Source organism: Symsagittifera roscoffensis, chromosome 1 (assembly GCF_963678635.1).
Source record: "Symsagittifera roscoffensis chromosome 1, txSymRosc1.1, whole genome shotgun sequence".
NCBI lineage: Eukaryota > Metazoa > Xenacoelomorpha > Acoela > Convolutidae > Symsagittifera > Symsagittifera roscoffensis.
In genome coordinates this window covers 5,989,841-6,008,900 of record NC_087062.1, presented here as the reverse complement: position 1 = coordinate 6,008,900, position 19,060 = coordinate 5,989,841, and the positions used below count along the sequence as shown (strand labels likewise).

General features: G+C 33.9%; 3 protein-coding genes across 3 annotated transcripts in view; 2 read left to right on the top strand and 1 right to left on the bottom strand.

The window, feature by feature from the left end:
* LOC134843901 (uncharacterized) overlaps positions 1–19,060 on the bottom strand; it is a 681,357-nt gene that overhangs the window by 539,181 nt on the left and 123,116 nt on the right. The gene's annotated exons all lie outside the window — the stretch shown is intronic.
* LOC134854751 (uncharacterized) lies at positions 1,500–9,969 on the top strand. Its single transcript, XM_063871112.1, has 6 exons — positions 1,500–2,026; positions 5,827–6,151; positions 6,564–6,741; positions 7,502–7,629; positions 8,896–9,058; positions 9,703–9,969. The coding sequence occupies exons 1-6, from the start codon at positions 1,561–1,563 to the stop codon at positions 9,883–9,885; spliced, it is 1,443 nt and encodes a 480-aa protein (XP_063727182.1). The 5' UTR covers positions 1,500–1,560; the 3' UTR covers positions 9,886–9,969.
* LOC134854591 (uncharacterized) overlaps positions 17,092–19,060 on the top strand; it is a 36,382-nt gene continuing 34,413 nt past the window's right edge. Inside the window, exons 1-2 of the mRNA XM_063870918.1 lie at positions 17,092–17,547; positions 18,841–19,019. Of these exons, the coding sequence (XP_063726988.1) occupies positions 17,367–17,547; positions 18,841–19,019 (360 nt within the window). The 5' untranslated portion in view covers positions 17,092–17,366. The remainder of the gene's footprint in view (positions 17,548–18,840; positions 19,020–19,060) is intronic.

The window sequence follows — 19,060 nt, the reverse complement described above, 5'->3', positions numbered from 1 at the left end:
AACCTCCTGAACAATTCGTTATACTTAAAATAATTTTACGACTTGGGCGCGAATTGGAAAAAGAGCCAAGTTAAGTTGTTGTTAACCATTTCTAGTTAGTTTAATTTAAATTGCATATATCGATAATTCAAGTTGACATTCGTTTTTTTTGAAGTTTTATCGTGTATTTAAGTTTATTAGGCTATTTTTTGCTCGTTTTTAAGAGTCTTATCGTGCTCTTAAGTTTATTAGGCAATAATTTTTTCTTTTATTTGGAGTTTTAGCTTGTCCTTAACCTGATATTTTTTCCATTTTTTGTTTAGAGTTTCTATAGAATCATGTTGACCTCTAAGCGCAAACCTTCGAAAGAATAAATATTTGACTGGTTCCGATATTACTCTCGAAAATTGTTCTGAAAAAATCAAGACTGCGCCTGAGATATATTCGAAATTTATTGCATCACATCTTTTTTTTACTGTACCGGGTTTTGCCAATATCATGTATTATTATTTTTTTAAATTATCTCGAAGACATCAATAAGAAAAGTAACCAATTCATTACAGTTAAATCATTCTGTAAACCAATATCGATATAAATGAATCAGTTAAAAAAGTGAAGTAGTTTTGTTTCGACTTTCGAAGATTTGTGCTCGTGATATTTTTTCTCTAGATTAATTTCGACTTTTTAACTTATTTACCATTATTTACCAATTATCTTTACAATCTGAAAAATATTGATGCCCAGACTTCAGATGAAATTTCAACCGTAACAGTTCTTTTGCCAGCCTGGGATACTTAATGCGCGCTAAACAGGGGCGGATTTAGGGGGGCGGGCGGGCGGGCGGGCGGGGGGGCTTACGCTTTTCCACCCTTCAGGGATTCGACCCCCTGCCGACCCAAAGGGTGCCCCTTTGTACTATTTTGAGATATCCCTTTTTGGCTGAAAGACCATAAAACTTTTCTTAAGGCGCCTTTGGCGCCAAAATATACTTATTTTAAGGGGGGAGCGCGCGCCAAAAAAACGTAATTTTCTGTTTTAAATTTTCCAAAAAGTGCCCAAAAACGCCTTTTTGGCCTGTTTTTTTTTCAAATTTTTGCCTGCGGCACAGAATTTTTGGCCAAAAAAGGGACTTTATAATGCTTTGGAGAGCTCTCGGAAAACCAATTTGGTCGACCTAAAAAAAAGGTCGATAAAATTTCGAAAATTTTTGAAAATCCGCCCCCCCCCCTCTCGAGAAAATCCTAGATCCGCCGCTGAGCCTAAATGAAGCGTTATATCACTTTAGCCTTCACGTTTTGTGTGTGGAGAAAATTTGTCAACAGAGAAAATCAAAAACAATTTTTCAATCAAAAATTGTTTATTTCACAAATTGTTTTTGGACATGCATGGATTTCTTCGTTTAAGGCGAGAAATCAAAATGGTTGAAAAAAAAACAGAAAAAAAACACCTGTTTTGTTCGAAGACTTTGAATTTTTCATTTTCAACAGCTTCCGGTCAGATTTTCTCAACGAAAGTGATCGTTAATTATTCAAAAACAGCGAATTTATGGTTTAAAACCAACTTTACAAAAACCAAACAAAAATGACGAAGCGCACTGACGATCGATCGGCTCTCGTTCTATCGGGGGAAAATGTCAAGTCGTCCCGCGGTGGCTCAGCCGAGAAGAGGAGCTCAGTTGGCGATCACCTATCCGAACGAAGTTCCAAATCGCCTCCCAACTCGGACAATTCCAGAAAAAACTCCAACCTGAAAGGTCAAATTTTTTCTGATGACAATGATGGGAGTAAAACATTGCAAGAAGAGCTGCTACGTCAAGCCGAAGCGCTGGAAGCCGAAGAAAAAGCGAGAAATGAGAAAAACAAGAACTCGATTAGACGGAAGATACAGAATGTAGTGTTTAAAACTGTGGCGCTGATTATAGCAGTAGGCGTTGTGGGACTGTGCGTAGTTTCGGCTGTTTTGTCGATTAAAAAACTGTTGGACACGAAAGATAAGCCGACATCTACTTACTCCCAGAAGTTGCTAGGGGGACCCTATTTGACACCAGGTATAAATTAGTTATAAAATCGATTTCACTTTTGTACCAAAGTACTTGCTTATTTTCCTATATTTTCCTATATGCTTAGGTCCAAAATCCCTTTTCGCCTTTTGCCCTTTTAACTAATGAATTTTGGCGTTCGTCTAAATTTGTCGGACGCTCGCTTAAATTTATACTTATACTTGAATTTAAAAAAACCTTATTATACAAGCATGTACAATGGCTGATTGTTTTTTAGAAATTCGTGTTTTGTGTTTTTTATTTTTATTATAAAAAGAATAAATATATATTTTTTTAAATTCGAAATGATGCTATAGTTTAAAATTGCAAGTTTGTGACAAACAACAAATCGAAGTTTTTCAACCCTTGCTTGAAATAAAAAAAAAACCTTATCTGTAATGCATAGCTCCTTTATGGTAGTTCAAATTTCTTTTAAAAGAAAATTAGAGAGCCAATTTGTCGGTTATGAACTTTGTGCACCTTCGACGATCAGTTTCTTTTCAAATGGGTGTGAAGCGTTAGATTGTGTAACAAAAGAACTTTTAACAATAGAACGTTTATCAACAACCATCTCTTAAACTTTTTATGAACAATTTGTAAAGCAGCAGATTGTTTTGTTGCTTTCAAAAACTCAATGATTGACAATTTGCATACTGCAACGCTGTACGTGTCGAGTATGGTAGTTCATAGACATTCAAAAGTTCAAACTAAGAACCTCGTCAAATTTGTAAAAGATCCACTTAACTATTTGCATACATTCGTGTGGTATCTGCAAAAATATTAGCCACAGAAAAAAATTCAAGTATTGGGGAAAAACGGGCAATGTTGCGACAACACTCAATTTACATCAACGTTAAAATAAGTGCTCAGCAAAATTAGATATAATTTTAACAGAAATGTACTTCATTGATTTTCAAGCCATTCAAGCAAAATCAAGCACTAAATTATTCAAAACTGCTCGTATTAAGGAATTTTAAGACTCCTTTTTTAACATGTCTGAAGTCGTTTTTTGCAATGCAAAGAATAATAAAGGCCAATTTTTGCCAATATCAATGACATAAGCAACTTAATTGGTCAAAAGCAAAACTGTTTAAATTTATTATTATATTTCACTCGTTTTTTACTCTAATATGAATGAAAAACTGGCTTCCGACATCCAAATGAGCAGTTTCAGAGGTTAATAAGTTTTCAGTCAGATTTGTAAAACAGAAAAAACAGCCAAAGTTTTGGGTTTAACCATAAAAATTGCTTACCAACTGTTTGGCTTTAACTAAACAAATCGATTTGTTTCGTGTCTATTAGCGCATGATTCGTACCCACTAGTTTATTGCCTCGATTGATTTGCCACCTACGCCCTATTGGAGATAGAGCGAGCCCTAATTTTTTCAGATGGCTATGTAGTCATTTTTCAAAGTCCTGGAACTTAGTTTAAAAAAAATGCAGCTGAAACTTTATTTTTGACTTCAGTTTGGGGCATAAGTTTGTGGTATCAAACCGCCAAAAATTGTTGTAAACAGAGCGTAACTTGTCCGAAGAAAATCCCAGAAGGATTTTTCCTTTAAAACATTCACTTTTGTGCCAAAATGTGCGCTTATTAGTAAAATTTTTTTGTCAAATAAAGTTTTTGTCTAATTTTTACAGCCCAAAAATATGCATCATGAAACAAATAGAATAAAGATACTCTGTTAATAACATCAAAAACTGAAGAAAAAAAATTAGAAAAAGCTTCTCGTGGATTGAATCAGAACAAGGCTACTGGAAGTCCAGCATAATGAAACGGCCCTTAAGCTAAAAGAAAACATAATTTTATGGACTTTTGAATTCCCCAGACGCTGCTAAAGGTCAAATTGATGTTTTTAATCTCTAATGTTGTCTTAATAAGACCAAATAGTTCACTTCAAATGCTATTGTTAGAGTTTCTAAGCCAAACTGAGTCGCCGCGTGAAAAACACGAAGTATAATGCGCGTTAATTATCCTAAACTGGCCAAAAACCCAAAACAAAAAATGAACGAAGAATCAGATTGGGAGGAGGACATCAAAAGATACTAGGTGATGTAACAAATATCTTCATAAATGGCTGAAAACTCAAAAAAAGTCACACCAAGCACGAGTTTTTTTCAAAAATTATGTTCTGAGGCGTTTTGACATGCGATTTCAATCAAAATTTAGAAGGATAAGCATCTTTAAGGCATATATGCACTTACTTTTGCCAAGAATAACCCACGCTGGTTTGTCTTCTATATTTTAATAGCAAAAATAGAGCAAAATTGATTTCGCGTTATCGTGTCGCCTGAAAGAGCTTGTTACAGAAATCGTTATGCTCGGGTGTTAATTTTTTTGATTGTTTGCCGTCGTTTTCTCAATTTTTTGTTTCAAAATTAGATAGCAAAAAAATAAGTAGACAAGCTAAAAGCTTCTAAAATCTTTTTCATAATTAAAATCGTTATCTATAAAGTGAAGCCGACGAATTTTAGTATCAATGAAGATAACAGGCTGCTGTACAAGTAGCGCAGAATTTGTCAACCAAAATTGATTAAGTCAAACCTAAATTAAGAGAGAAAAAAACCCTACAAACATTCTTTGAGTATTTAAGGCAGTAAAAATTGGCGGAAAAAAAACTGAAAAATTGACTCAAAGCCATAGTTCTCTTCCAATCTTCCATAACAAAAAGGCTGTCTTGCAGCGGTTCGAACTTAGTTGTTCGAAAAAACTCAAACTTTTATATCATACTGTGAATCTGAATGATAGCTGTTAGGTGATGTAATAAATTATTGTCATAAAAGGCTGAAAACCCAAAAAAAGTCACACCAAGCACGAGAAATTTTTTTTCAGAGTTTTGTTTTGCGACGTTTTGAAAGGTGCCGTAGTTCCGAGTTCCATCAAACTTTAGAATAGAAACATCTTTAAGGCATAAATGCACTTACTCATGACAAAAATAACCCACGCTGGTTTTTCTTCTATAATTTATTAACAAAAAAAAACAGAGCAAAGTTGGTTTCGCGTTATCGTGTGGCCTGAAAGAGCTTGTTTCAGAAACCGTTATGCTCGGGTGTTAATTTTTTTGAGTTTTTTTGCCGTCGTTTTCTCAATTTTTTGTTTCAAATTGGGTTAAAAAAATAAGTAGACAAGCTAAATGGATCATGGTTGGCCTCGAACATCCGATCTTTCGATCATGCGCAACCACTTCACCACAGCTTCCCATTGTTGTTATTTGCATCAAAATTTGCTTGTTTGCCCTAGTCGATCAAGGAGGGTTATCTTACAAGATCTTGCAAGATGGATGTTATCTTACAAGAACTTGCAAGAATGAGGTTATCTTGCAAGATCTTGTAAGATGGAAGTTACCTTACAAGATCTTGCAAAAAAGAGGTTGTCTTGCAAGAATCTTGCAAAATTCTTGCAAGATCTTGCAAGATAGCCATCTATGAAATTTTCACAAAACCTTTTTCTGAGCGCCAGAAAAAAATATGGAGATCCAATTTGACTACGGTCACAAAGAATTCTGAGTTTAAGCTCGGAAAAAAATTAGGTTAAACAATTTTTGAAATTGTTCATATACATTTTAATTTTTCATTTCGTAATGCAAATTGCTTCAGATTGCTTCAAGTTATCTTTAAAGGAGGTTGTCTTACAAGATCTTGCAAGAATCTTGCAAGGTTTTTTAAAGAGCTGCATCTTCTTTAAAAATTCTTGCAAGATTCTTGCAAAATAACCTCCTTTGATCAACTAGGGTGGTCAAAAACAACAATTTGCATCGGTTTAAACCTATTATTGAATCAGCACGGAGAGTTTTACTTTTGAGTTGTAGGCCTCATATTTCTGGGCGAAGATATCTTGCTTCACTCATGCAGTATTTTCAACTTCACATCTCTAAATGTTGACTCACATCAGAATGCGACCGACTGCCCGACTAACTCATTTCTTCTGGACGATAAGTCCTCCCTGGACCAAACTACTCTAAACGCACTTCCGAAGTTCCTCCAGGAACTTCAGGAGGTGGTGTCTTTGACCTTGATCCCAGGACCCAGCGACTGGGAGAATCGAGAAACGATTCAAATACATGCTTCCATTCCGAGTTCGAAGGCGGGAATTTGGGTGATTTTGCATTCGGATTACGAAGAGGTGGCAGCGCAGTAAGTTTTAACACGTTCGCTATTAGAAAGTTTCAAAAAGATGAGTTTTTGCATTTTTTGATGATAGATGAAGCTAACTATCGACTTTACAAGTTACACATTTAGCTTATATATATTTTTTGTTATCCTAAAATTTGCTTTTTTTATAAAAGTTTTTTGGGTTTTTGAATTTTTTTAAAAAAATTTTGAGAAGTCATTTTTTAGGTTTTACTTTTTTTTGGTGTCTTGATTTTTTCAATGGTTTGTGAAATGTTTGTGGTGGATTCATGAACGTTATGAACGTATTGGTCTTCAATTTTGAGAGGCAGTTTGTTAGTTTTGAATAACTTACCTTTCCGCTGAAATTGATACCAAAACTAAACTGACTCAATCACTAAAGTAACTTCAATCAAACTCTTTTTTTTTGTGTCAGATTCTCCCTACTCGAAGAAGGAGGTATCTCGCCCAGTGAGAAGTGGGAGCTGACCTCCTCGCTCATCCTGGAGAACTCGATGAACTTTGCCAGTGCCCAGTTCCGCTCCTTCTTCCTCATGTCAAAGCAGCAGTTCAAGAGCTTCGGAGCACTCGACGCTGTCCGAATTGACATGGAGGTTTGCCAATGATATTACTCAATACGAGGCCAAACTGTGTATTTTGTGAATTTTAAGCGGATTCCGCAACAAGGACGCTCCCTTTGTATTTTTTTTCGTTCTTTCATTTTGTTTGATAGTTCCGACAAAGTTTTTACTTGTTTAAAGATTTGTCTGTGGAATCCAGGAACTCATCGACACAAAATTGTGCGCCTATCGAGTGCCAGTTTGGCTTCGTAATGCTCGAAATAAATCAGAGTGAATAAGCCGAAGCAAAAACAGACCAAAAATATGATGAATGTATTGAACAGACAAAATTCATCTGAGTATACCGGAGTTTTTCTGTGGAATTCTTCTCATATGAGAAAAATTTTTGTTATTGCGTTCAGTCAGGATTAAACTCAAAAACTTAAAAACTTTGTTTTTCTTGTAAAGAGAAAAAGCTAGTCACTCAATTCGCACTGCGAAGAAGTTCTAGTCGTACAATTATCAGAAAATCTTCTGGACGAGTGAAGTGCTAGTTTCACAAGTGTGAAATTGTTTGACAACTGTTTTTTGTCAATTCCGCGTCTTTTCGAATTAAAAGCTGCAATTGCAGCCACTTAAAAACTCACCGCCATCATATTAAATATTTGAAAACCAAAAGCAAGTAAGGATGATGCAACACTTTTCTGCCCAGAAAAATATCCGAAAAAATGTTCAGCCTGAAAAAGTACCCACAAATTTTTGGCTCTGTTCCTTGTGTTTGAGTCGCTCTGAGGGCATCATTTTTTCCCTTCAGATCACTTTGATGGAGCAGAACAAGACAGACTTGGACTCTCTGCTGGGTGGTGGGAGGCCCCCCCAGTCCTATGTACACATGGAGGCATTCTACCAGTGGAAGGACGGATTCTACATGGAAGGAGACCAGTCTGTAGTCCATTGATATTACTTTAAAATGCGGCTTTTTTCCACTCCCCCACACATTTCAGTTTTTCTATTTTCATAGTTTTTTTCTACTTGTTGTAACGGCCCTACGATGTAAGGTATGAAGAACAAATCTGTTAGTTTGTAGTTTGTAGTTTGTTCACCATTCGAAATTTCATTGCATTGTGACAACGTTTAAATAGTTTTTCAAAACTTAAAAATCAAATGTGGGGGGAAAGTGAAAAAGAGCCAGAATTACCCCAAAAACCAATTTTTACCGTATTACATTTTAGAAATAGCCGAAACTTCAATTGTTTGCTTTTGATTTTTGGGATATATTTAACTATCCCCCTCCTTTAATATAAAACTCGCATGTGCCGTACCATTGAAGTAATTCATTATAGGGGCTGCAAATGGTTTGCCATGCCCGTAGGTATGCGCAATGTTAAAATTGAATCCGAACGGATTGGTGAGCTAATTATGAAGGAGGTTAAGAACATAAATAAGACGACTGAATCATAAACTGTTTATTTTATCTTCTGATGACATACACTAAGCTCTTTGTCAGCATTGTCTTCAAGGTCACTTGACCAGCTCAACGCAGTGAGCATTAAAAATATCTATAAGAAATATATTGCCAATCCGGCCAATCCGACATGGTTTGTAGGTGACAAAGGGAGGAATAGTTAAATAGATCCGATTTTTGAAGCAGCCTAAAAATGATACTTGTGACTAGATATTATCACAACTATCTACTCATTTTTAGGCAAATTTAACAATCAAAAGCAAGTAATCAAATTTTGGGCTTTGTTGAAACTAACTACAACTAATCAGCTTTTGGGTCACTCAAAACAAAATGAATTAGTGTTTTTCTTGACCAAAATGAAAGAATTCTTAATCGTTTGTTATATTTTGAAAAAAAAATGAAACAAAACTGGAGCATACAAAAATTCTGTTATTTTGCTCGGAGCAAATGTTTGTTGCGAGTGGTACTCGTGTTCCTGATTCGGTCAGATACGATTAAAATGGTTAGTTTTTAATCTCGGAATTGTGTCTGCGCACTTTTTCAAGTAAATTTATTCAACTTCATAAGCTTAAGACACTTCATCATAGCTCTAACTTACAAGATACTTGACTGTCTATCGTAATTCAAAAACTTCGTATCTTGAATGATATTTCAAACATAAGAATTTTTTATGCAACAGTTTTGTATATCTAAACCGCGGCAGCTTTAAAAAATTTTTTATTTGTTATTCTCTTGCTTTGTAGGTTTTTGTCGGTGACTATTTGGGCCATATTCACCATAATGGCCTCCGCACTTCTGATGTTGGAAAGAGGCTACAACACTCTAAAAAGAGTACTCACATTCAAGATCTCAGACGGACCGAGTAAGAAGCAACAGCAACAGCAGATAGAAGACCAACTGCACAAGGTTAAAACTGAAAAAGAAAATTTGTGTCAAAATGTTTTCCAAGCATTGCTTGAATTTTTTTTCCTAAAAGCAATGGGTGGTCTAGAACTTTCTCTAGTGGTGCGGATTTTTACAAAATTTTTCAAAAACCCATCGATTTTCCAAAAATCCATTAAAAAAATTTCATGTTTTTTTCGAAAATCAATCGAAGACAACTTTTAAAAAAAGTTCTTGAGGTCGACGAAAGTGATTTATAGAGCTCTCTCAAATCACTAAAAATACCCTGTTTCGGCCAATTTTTTTTAAAAAGCTATTTTAAAAAGCTAGGGTCAGAAGCTAAAACTGGAGGTCTTATAAAATACCAAAAGGGGCGCTTTAGGTAGTCAGAAGGTCGAATCCCTCTAGAAAAAAGGCGTCAACCCCATCCCCCACCCCATCAATCCGCTATTGAGTTAAAGCATTAACTTTTTTCCTGTATTTTCGTAGTAGATTCAGGTGCGAATCTGAGATTTTTTCGAGGGGATGGGGGGATGGTGGCGGATTTTCAAAAAAATTATCGAAAAAATTTTTGCCCTTTTTAATTCTTAAACTGCTTTAGTTATTTTAAGATAAAACTTAGCCCATTGAGATTTTTTGAAGTCGATAAACTTGAATTTCGTTTTAAGGAAGAGGAGGAGTTGAATGAACGACAACGTGCATTCGACGAAGCCAATGCAGCCGACTCCCGACCCTCGACTGCCCATTCCGAGTTGGGTCTAACAGACGCCGAGCTCGACTTCGGAGAGGACGAGGGCAAGGACGGCTACGAGGAAGTCGACTTCGATATATTCAAAGCAGATAATAAATGAATGAGATTGAAAAACGGCAATAAATTAATAAATTTACTATATGGCATGACGATTATGATTAATAAACCGTGTTTCGATTTGTTCAAGAGCTGATAATCAAAATGGAGGTTCTGAAAGTTGCAAAAACAAAATTAGTTCCTAAAATTGCAGATATTGCAAATAATTTGGAAAATTAACAATTCAAATTGCAAAAAAAACGGATAAAATTGAACGTATGTTTGAACGATTTTGATTGGACCACTGAAGTGGTCGAGACACTTTGCATAAAATTATGTTCTTTTCCACAAACAAGAGGAAAAATTGGGAATTTACTTAGAGAAAAATAAGGTATCAAAAAATCGGATTGTCGATTACATCTAATTTAAAACATTCGGGAGCAAAAAATAATTAAAATTGGATCAGCTCAACTTTATAATCTAGCGTATGATTGTAAACTATAATCTCTCCAACACAATAAGAAAATTTTCATGCCGTCTATTTAGAGTTATTTTTCATTCTGTAGAAGAAAAAAGATATAAAATCTGTTTTTGCCCGGATATACGAGCAGTCGTCTCGGCTTTTTTGCGCTTTTGAAGCAAAGTATATACTGTTGAAACTATTTTGCAGGGAGTTTTTTTTTTTTAAAATAACAAAGCTGCTCGTATCAGGGCAATCTCCTGAATGGTCCAACTGCCCTTGAATATTTATTTTCTAAGATTGCTTTCTGTTCACGATTCTCAATGGGTAATAGAGTATTTGTCCACTTTTTGAACGGCACGAAATAAAAATTGTCTACTTTTTGACCGCACTCCTTGTTTTTTTATCCTGCCCTACAAAATCATGTCAAAATGAATTGAGACAGGTAATTGGTTTTATTAGGTCCAAACATGACTCAAATTGCGTCGTTTATTGTTGATATTATCAGCCTAAAACTCATAGTTTTGCTAATATTAAATTTACCAAAAACTATCCGAGAACAATTAAAGGGCAGATGGAACAATCAGGAATTTGCCCTGACACGAGCAGTTTTGTTATTTTATAAATAAAAATAAAACTCGCTGGCAAATACAGTGCTGATTTAAATTATCCGGACAAAACAAACAAAACTTGAATTTTCAAACGCGTTTTTCTCAAATTGGGTTAAGATTAGACAAAAAATGAAGAGTACAAAAGTTGCTAGAAATTTCACCAAAATTATTATGGTGCAATTTTTTCTCCGAAATTTTCAACCAAATTTTTACCCGAAAAATCGGTCATTTTGGCTTTTTTCAATTAATCAAAAATTACACTGAAACTATTTCGTTAATTGATGAGAAAATTATATCACAAGAAGCGTCCTACATAGCCCAACAAAAGTTAAGAAGGGTTAAATCTCCAAAAGTGTGCGCAAATTGTTTAAAATTTGTTTTTAAACAGATATTCTGGTTTTTATAAAGTAAAAATCACATTTATTGACTATCAAGTAAAAACTTTTTCTCTTATACTGGTTTTTGGAGATTTAACTCTTCTTACACTTTGTTGGGCTATGTAGGACGCTTCTTGTGATATAATTTTCTCATCAATTAACAAAATAGTTTCAGTGTAATCTTTGATTAATTGAAAAAAGCCAAAATGACCGATTTTTCGGGTAAAAATTTGGTTGAAAATTTTGGAGAAAAAATTGCACCATAATAATTTTGGTGAAATTTTTAGCAACTTTTGTACTCTTCACTTTTTGTCTAATCTTAACCCAATTTGAGAAAAACGCGTTTGAAAATTCAAGTTTTGTTTGTTTTGTCCGGATAATTTAAATCAGCACTGTAGTTTCAACAATATATATTTCGTTTCAAAAGCGCAAAAAAGCCGAGAAGACTGCTAGTTTATAGGGACAAAACCCCAAATAGTCCGACTGCCCCTTAGCCTATATCGAATAGTTTCTTGGGAAAAAAATGAAAAACTAAATTAGGACAATATCAAGTATCAGGGCAAATTCCTGAATGTCCAATTGCTAATTTCGCAAGGCTCAAGATCAAGTGTCAAATTTTGAGCCTTGCGAAGTTAGTACGACCGACTAGCTGACGTACTTTGAGATACAAAAAGATATTTTGGTATTCACATTTTTTATCGTATTTACATTTTTTATCGTATTTTTAAAAGTATTCACAGGACATTTATCGAATAATTTCATATTTCAAATCTCCATTATAATCTATTTTTATTTATTCAACTTACATGATATTGTTGCCTGGCATTTTTTACAAAATTTGGTTTTTATTGACTTTCTATCATCTTGATTCAATATAATCGACTATTTTTTATAGATGTGCGGTTTCTTAGACGTGAAAATTTTACTTTTAAATTTTTAAACCCAAACAAACACCTGCAACTCCAGCCTTGGGCATCTTCGGTCAAAAACTACGTCTTTTACTCTCACAAATTTTCCGACTCCAATCACCAAACACCCAACCTCGCACCCCCACGTTTTCACTCCTTCCTCCATTTTAAACTTCCCTCAAATTCCCTTTCCCCTGTAAAAGCCGCAAACGTGGGGGGGGGGGGGGTAGGGGGAGGGGCGAAACAATTACTGGAGGGACGAAAAGCCAAGTAAATTGGACAAGAGAGGGTAAAAAGAAATCAGCAAAAAACAACAAAAACTGAAAATTTGTATCGGAAACAATTGAAAACAGAAAAAACGATTTTCGAAACAAAAAATTTGCTCAGAACGTGTTCAGTCACAAAAAAACCGCTGATTTTAAAGTATATTTGAATATATTTTGAGTTTGAAAAAATTAAAGATTATAATCAAATAAAATGGATTCTATTGAATTGAAAAAGGGTTATAGTCCATTTTAAATCAATTATAGCTGTTGATTGTAATGTGTAGAGATATTGACTCTGAAAATCCAATATAATCGATTATTGTTCACGAAACTCCAGTCAGAAGTTTTTGTCGTCGGGTGTTAAATATATGTCCTCAATTGTTTTTTTCTTCAGACAAATTTTGATTTTTCAATTGGTCATTTTTGACGTAAACTTCAACCTTATCTGAAAGATATTGTTAGCTCTATCCAAATCACATAAAAGCTTAACAAAAAGTAAGTTTTTCGTACCAGGGTGAAGCTCTAAATGTTTTGACTGCCTTTTAAGGTCTATGGAGCAGTAATAACCTGGAAAAATCAAACTTATTAAAATAAAATAATTCTTTTTTCTTTATTTTTGAGATTTTTTGTGAAAACCATCCCTGCACACGCCATATAAAGTACAAAGTGATAGATTTTCCTCCTTTTAACAAATCAACTAGGGCATCTAAATTTCCTTCAACCAATTTGGAATGATTTTAGGACGGATTAAAACTACGCCTACGCTTTAAAAGCGCGAAATAAGTCGCGTGTTAACTGTGCCAAATTGATCGAAATAGCAATATTTCTAACCCCCATATTTTTACAAGAAATCATCACTGGTGGAGTTTTTTTTTGAATATCAAGCTCAAGACATCATTACTTTTTGAATGATATAGAAAAAAATTCTGTCAAAAATGGTTAGTTAAAAAGTCGAAATTTATCTGAAGAAAAACAAACCACCCGAGCACAAAAATTACAAAACTCGGAACAATACAACTTAACTGGGTTCAACTGTTGTTCCGACTTTTAATGAAAACGGATTATTTATGCACGATTTGGTTTTTTATTCAGTCAATTTCGCCGATCGAAATCATAGTTTTTAACAAAAACTTTTTATATTCCATTGAAGATATCGACTTTCTGAGTTCCAATTGACTAACACATATCACCTCCGATAATTTTTTGCAATGTTGTGGTGGTTTGAAATTTGCAAAAATGGCCATGTTCTGGGCTAAATTATCTGCGCTTTGAAGAGTTCATACATATTGCTGAGAGCGTAACGCGAATTATTTATCCGTGGCGAACTATCCCGCACTACAAAACCACTCCAAATTGAATTGAGGCTAGCTTATCGGTCATATTAATTTCGGCATTTCACAATTTCAAACTTTGATATTATCGAAAATTTATAGGTTCTAAAATTTTCATTTCCCAAAAATTATTCGATATGAATTAAGGGACAGCCGGAACATTCAGGGTTTTGCCTTGATTTACGAGCAGTTTTGTTCTAAAATTGAAATGGGTTGTTTTTGGGAATACTTTGACTGCAATAGAACAAAATGGAACAAACTGGTAAAATGTTTTGTCCTAATGAAGTGTAAGCTGCAAATTGAAAGTGCTATCGAAGCTTCAAAAACATTTTTTGTGATTACAGCTTTTTGTGCAATTATAGCCTCATGAAAACCTAGAAAAGAGAAAAAAATAGCTCGAAATTAGATCGAAAGGCAACAATCTGGCTTTTTTTTCTCTACATCTAGAGAAGCTTCCTAAAGTCGATCAATTTGAGACTGAGATAGCTTGAAAACGACAATATCTCAACCCATTCTGATATCTATTTGTGTTACTTGATACTGCGCGGTAAAAAAAACCAAAAAAAACACACACCTGAAGACTGGTTCCTACCTCTCCACCTTCATTGGTCGGAATAGTAAAGCAAGTCAGCAATTTTTTGAGTTATGGCGCGGCGGACAATTTGACAGTTTGTAAAAATTATAATTGATACTTCCTTGTTTGTTGTATGATCTCGACAAGACAAGTCAGCGACTGCTGAGTAATAATTTAGAAAATTTACGGAGGGGGTTTTCCTTCACCAAATTTTTGCTCTAATAACTTTTAAAAATTCATTATGCTTCCAGGATGAGATTTCATTTTTACTAATTAAAATCTCAGAAATCGATTGATTTTAACAGAAGCTGAGTCTTACTCCTGAAGCGGTTTTTAGGCAATCTTGTTTTCGGTTACGCTATGATGATGATCAATGCCCTGGTTGACCTCCTTAGACCAAAAATGCTAATCATACAATCCCATAAACTAAGTCTATGAAAAAAAACTAATCATACAAATTTCATACATTTTGCTAAAATGGTGTCGTCGAATTTTCGAAAAACCTCTATCTTGTTTTGACATAAAATTCGGTGTATCGTACTAAATAAAAAAGAAAAACTTTTTGTCAAAAAAATGCTACTCATAAAATTTCCATATATGTAAAAAGAAAAAACTTTTTGTCAAAAAAATGCTAATCATACAATTTCCTTTTTTTTGAAATTGCCCCCAAAAATTTTTTTGTGTTTTTTTCAACCGCAAATTGATTACCATACTCAAACAAACCTTTTTTGATAAAAAAAATTTTGCGTGCAAACTTTAATTTGTTGTGTGTATATTGTAGTCGTGGATATACTAATATTGGATTTTTTTCCTTTTCTCTTCATAACTTTTTTCGCTTAAAATTCTTACTTCTTAAAATTTTAAGCGAAAAAAGCAAAACAAACGCTTAAACAAACGCTTATTAAGCAAAACAAACGCTTAAAATTCCTCTTTCTTTTTGTATGTCATGTTTTTGTATGCCTTGATCAACGTCTGGTCATTTAAAAATTCAAATTTTAGAAATAATCTTCTTTGAAAATTTTTCCCAAAATTTAAAAGTTTGTTACTTTTGTTATATTATTTGTGTGAGACAGAATTAAAACAGTTCAAGCTGTCTCCAATGCATTTTTATTGCGAGACGGCCAAACCTTTATGAATTATGTCATTTGTGTTTGGTTACGAACACAACCAAAAAGTTTTGAGAAATTAAAATGTAAAAAATCAATATTTTTGACTTATGGAAAAATGCTAGCCATACAATTTCCATATACGAAAAAATACTATTCATACACCTGTCATGAAATTTTCTGTACTTATGGAATTGCATGAAAAGTGTATGATTAAAATTTTTCCATATATGAAAATTGTATGACTAGCATTTTTAATCAACCCGGGTGATTAATTTAAAGAATCAAAATTTTTGAATTACATTTTATTATCAAATCATCATATCGTAAAATTTCAAAATGTTGTCTAAAAACCCGTTGGAAAAAAGGTATTAAACCAAATTTGTATCAATTATTCATAGCAAAAACTATTTATGGACATTGAATCAAAGCCAAAAAATTGGAAGCTGCGTATTAATTCTTTCTGATTTTTTTTTCAAATTTCATTGTGCCATTGCTTCATTTTAATTGAATCATTTTTTGGCGGTCAGGTTAGCTCTTGTTTCCGTTTCTTTCCATTGGTTTAATTTTGCAGAATATAGTTTCAAATTTTTCGACTTCAAAATTTATCAGCCAGTCTAAGCTATTTTTCATGTAACTTTTCCAAATACGAAATTGGCGACTGTTGCTACCCAAGTAACAAAAAAATTTCCGCTCTGATTAAAAAGAAAACAATAGTATTATGTAAATTACGAGCCTAAACTGTGGTTTAGTTTTGCAGAACACAGTTTCAAGTTTTTCGACTTCAAAAATTATCAGCCAGTCTAAGCTATTTTTCATGTAACTTTTCCAAATACGAAATTGGCGACTGTTGCTACCGAAGTAACAAAAAAAATTTCCGCTCTGATTAAAAAGAAAACAATAGTATTATGTACATTACGAGCCTAAACTGTGGTTTAGTTTTGCAGAATACAGTTTCAAGTTTTTTGACTTCAAAAATTATCAGCCAGTCTAAGCTATTTTTCATGTAACTTTTCTAAATACAAAATTGGCGACTGTTGCTACCCAAGTAACAAAAAAATTTCCGCTCTGATTAAAAAAAAACAACAGTATTTTGTAAATTACGAGCCTAAACTGTGAATTTTGTGCATTGCAAGCGGATTTCGCAACAAAGGACGCTCCCTTTGTTTTTTTTTGTTCTTTCATTTCCTTTGATCCTTCCGACAAAATGTTAACATGTTTAAAGACTTGTCTCTGGAATCCAGGAACATACAGAAACAAAATTGTGCGCCTCTCCAGTGCAGAGTTTGCTCTCGTATTGTTTTTTTTTCTTGTTTTGTTTATTTAAATCAAAAATTATTTATAGACGTTTGTTGGCAGCCGAAAGATTCAGGACTTCGTACTGATAGGAGCGGTCTTACTCTTTTTTATTTTTCAAATTTCACTTTGGCGTTGTTTTATTCAGTTTAATCATTTTTGTGGTCAAATCTAGAAATCACGGTAAAAATGAGTTATTGATGAGTGCGTTCCTACGATTGCGAAGACCAGCGTTGCCATGATATCGTAACACGCTGAGCAAAAAAGAAGTAGAAATCCATTTGAGAGCTAGTCGGATTTCCGGCCAGCTTGTCTATTATAAATTATATACAATTTCAAATGTGCATTTGGAGATACTAAATTTCAAAAAAAATCTGCATACTAAATTTTTTAAATATATTTTCATTTATACTCGCCATTGATACAAAATTTTATAGATCAACAATGAATTGAAAACTGCGTTTTTTGAACAGAAAATCAGCATTTGAAGTAATTATTTATTCTTCTTTAACCAACTCCGACTAATTTAAATACGCAAAACTTTATAGTTGGTTATATAAAGATCACGAATAAAACAATAGAATATAATGATTAATAAAAAACAAAACTAACTGAAATGGAATCGAAGCAAATCTTCAGTTGGGTTTTGAGAGCTGTGGCCATCATCATATGTGTGGGTGCAGTGTTATTGTGTGTAGTGTCAGCACTTTTGTCCATTCTCAAACTGGTCCAGACTTACAACACTCCGGCTAGCCGATATGTCCAGAAGACTCTAACTGGCTACCACATTGCACCGGGTGAAAAAATTAGGCTCAAAATTCTGTGTTGGAAATGGTGACAAAAATTAGTTTGCCAATTCTCTTGGAATTACGAATTATAAAAAAAGAATGATAACAAAAGAAAGGGAAAAATGGTAACAAAAAATAGTTTTACTGTTCTATTGGAAACAAAAAGATAACAAAAATATAGCAAAACCATTAGAAACAAAAGTTTTTAAAAAGTGAAAGTGAAAAAAATAAAAGAAATTTACGAAATTGAGACAAAAATGGTTGCACAATTTTTTTGGAAACAAAAATTTAATAAAATAAAAAAACGACAAAAATAGTTTCTCAAAACTGCTGAAAATAAAAAATTCTAAAAAACAAAAAAAAAGTATAAAATTTTTTTTCACACCACCGTTAGAAACAATCGGCAATATCATGAATTGTTGTAAATATCTTTTTCAATCAATGAGCCTGAACGAATTTTTTTTATATAAAACTGCTCATCTTAATGCCGACAACCAACTTTTCATTTATTTAGGCACGTTAAATCCGTGTGAAGTTATCTAAAAAACCTTAAAAAGTTTGGTTTGATTTTGGAACACAAATATTACAAAATGTATAAAATCGTTATTTCGTGCTATTAAAAACAGCTAAAATTAATGAAAATAAGTAGTTGAGCACAAAACATTACGACCACGAAAACAAAAATTCAAAAAAATTTAAGGGAGCGGTGGTGAAGTGGTAGTCAAAAGAACTGAGGCTTATCAACTAACTCATAAAAACAACCGAGAAATTAAATTTAATTCTTAAACAGTGGCAAAACCACGCGCGGATTTAGTGGGAGGGGGGTTTGGTTTTTTAAGTGCCCATTAAAAAATCAATTTTTTGCTGAGCGATTTTAAAATTTTCTAAAGGCAGCCTTCGTCTCCAATATATGCTTACTTTTTGGGGTGGGGGAGCGCGCCAAATAAATGCTGTTTTTTAGTCAAAATTTTCAAAAAAAAGTTCCCAAAAACTGCTTTTTTTGACTGTTTTTTTAAATTTGCCTGCGGCGCAAAGAGTTTTTTCTAAATACGGTCTGCTAGTTCTGCGAGTGTTCTGGGACCGCTCGGAAAATCGGTTTGGTCGACCTAAAAAAGTCGACAATTTTTTTTTGAAAAACCGCCAGCCCCAGCGCCCAAACCCCCCCCCCCCCCCACGAGAAAATCAAAATCATAGATCTACCCCTGGACACATCAGAGGTTCTCTTTAAAGAGTGGAATAGCTCGTAGGTTGGTCTGTTTTCTTATGGATAAATCATATTAAATAATTAATATTCTATTTCAGGCATAGTGTTTGCTGGTAAAGACCTATCGCTACACAAGTGTGAGAAGTTTAACTTCACTTCTCTGGACATAGACGCGCTTGGCAAAGTGTCCATGTGTAATCCTATCCAGTTCACCATCCACTCAACCAGTGCTCCCGGAGACCAGGCACTGATGGCTAACATGCCAGCCATGCTCCAGGTACTTATGGCTTTCATAAAATCTAAACCTCCAATATGAAA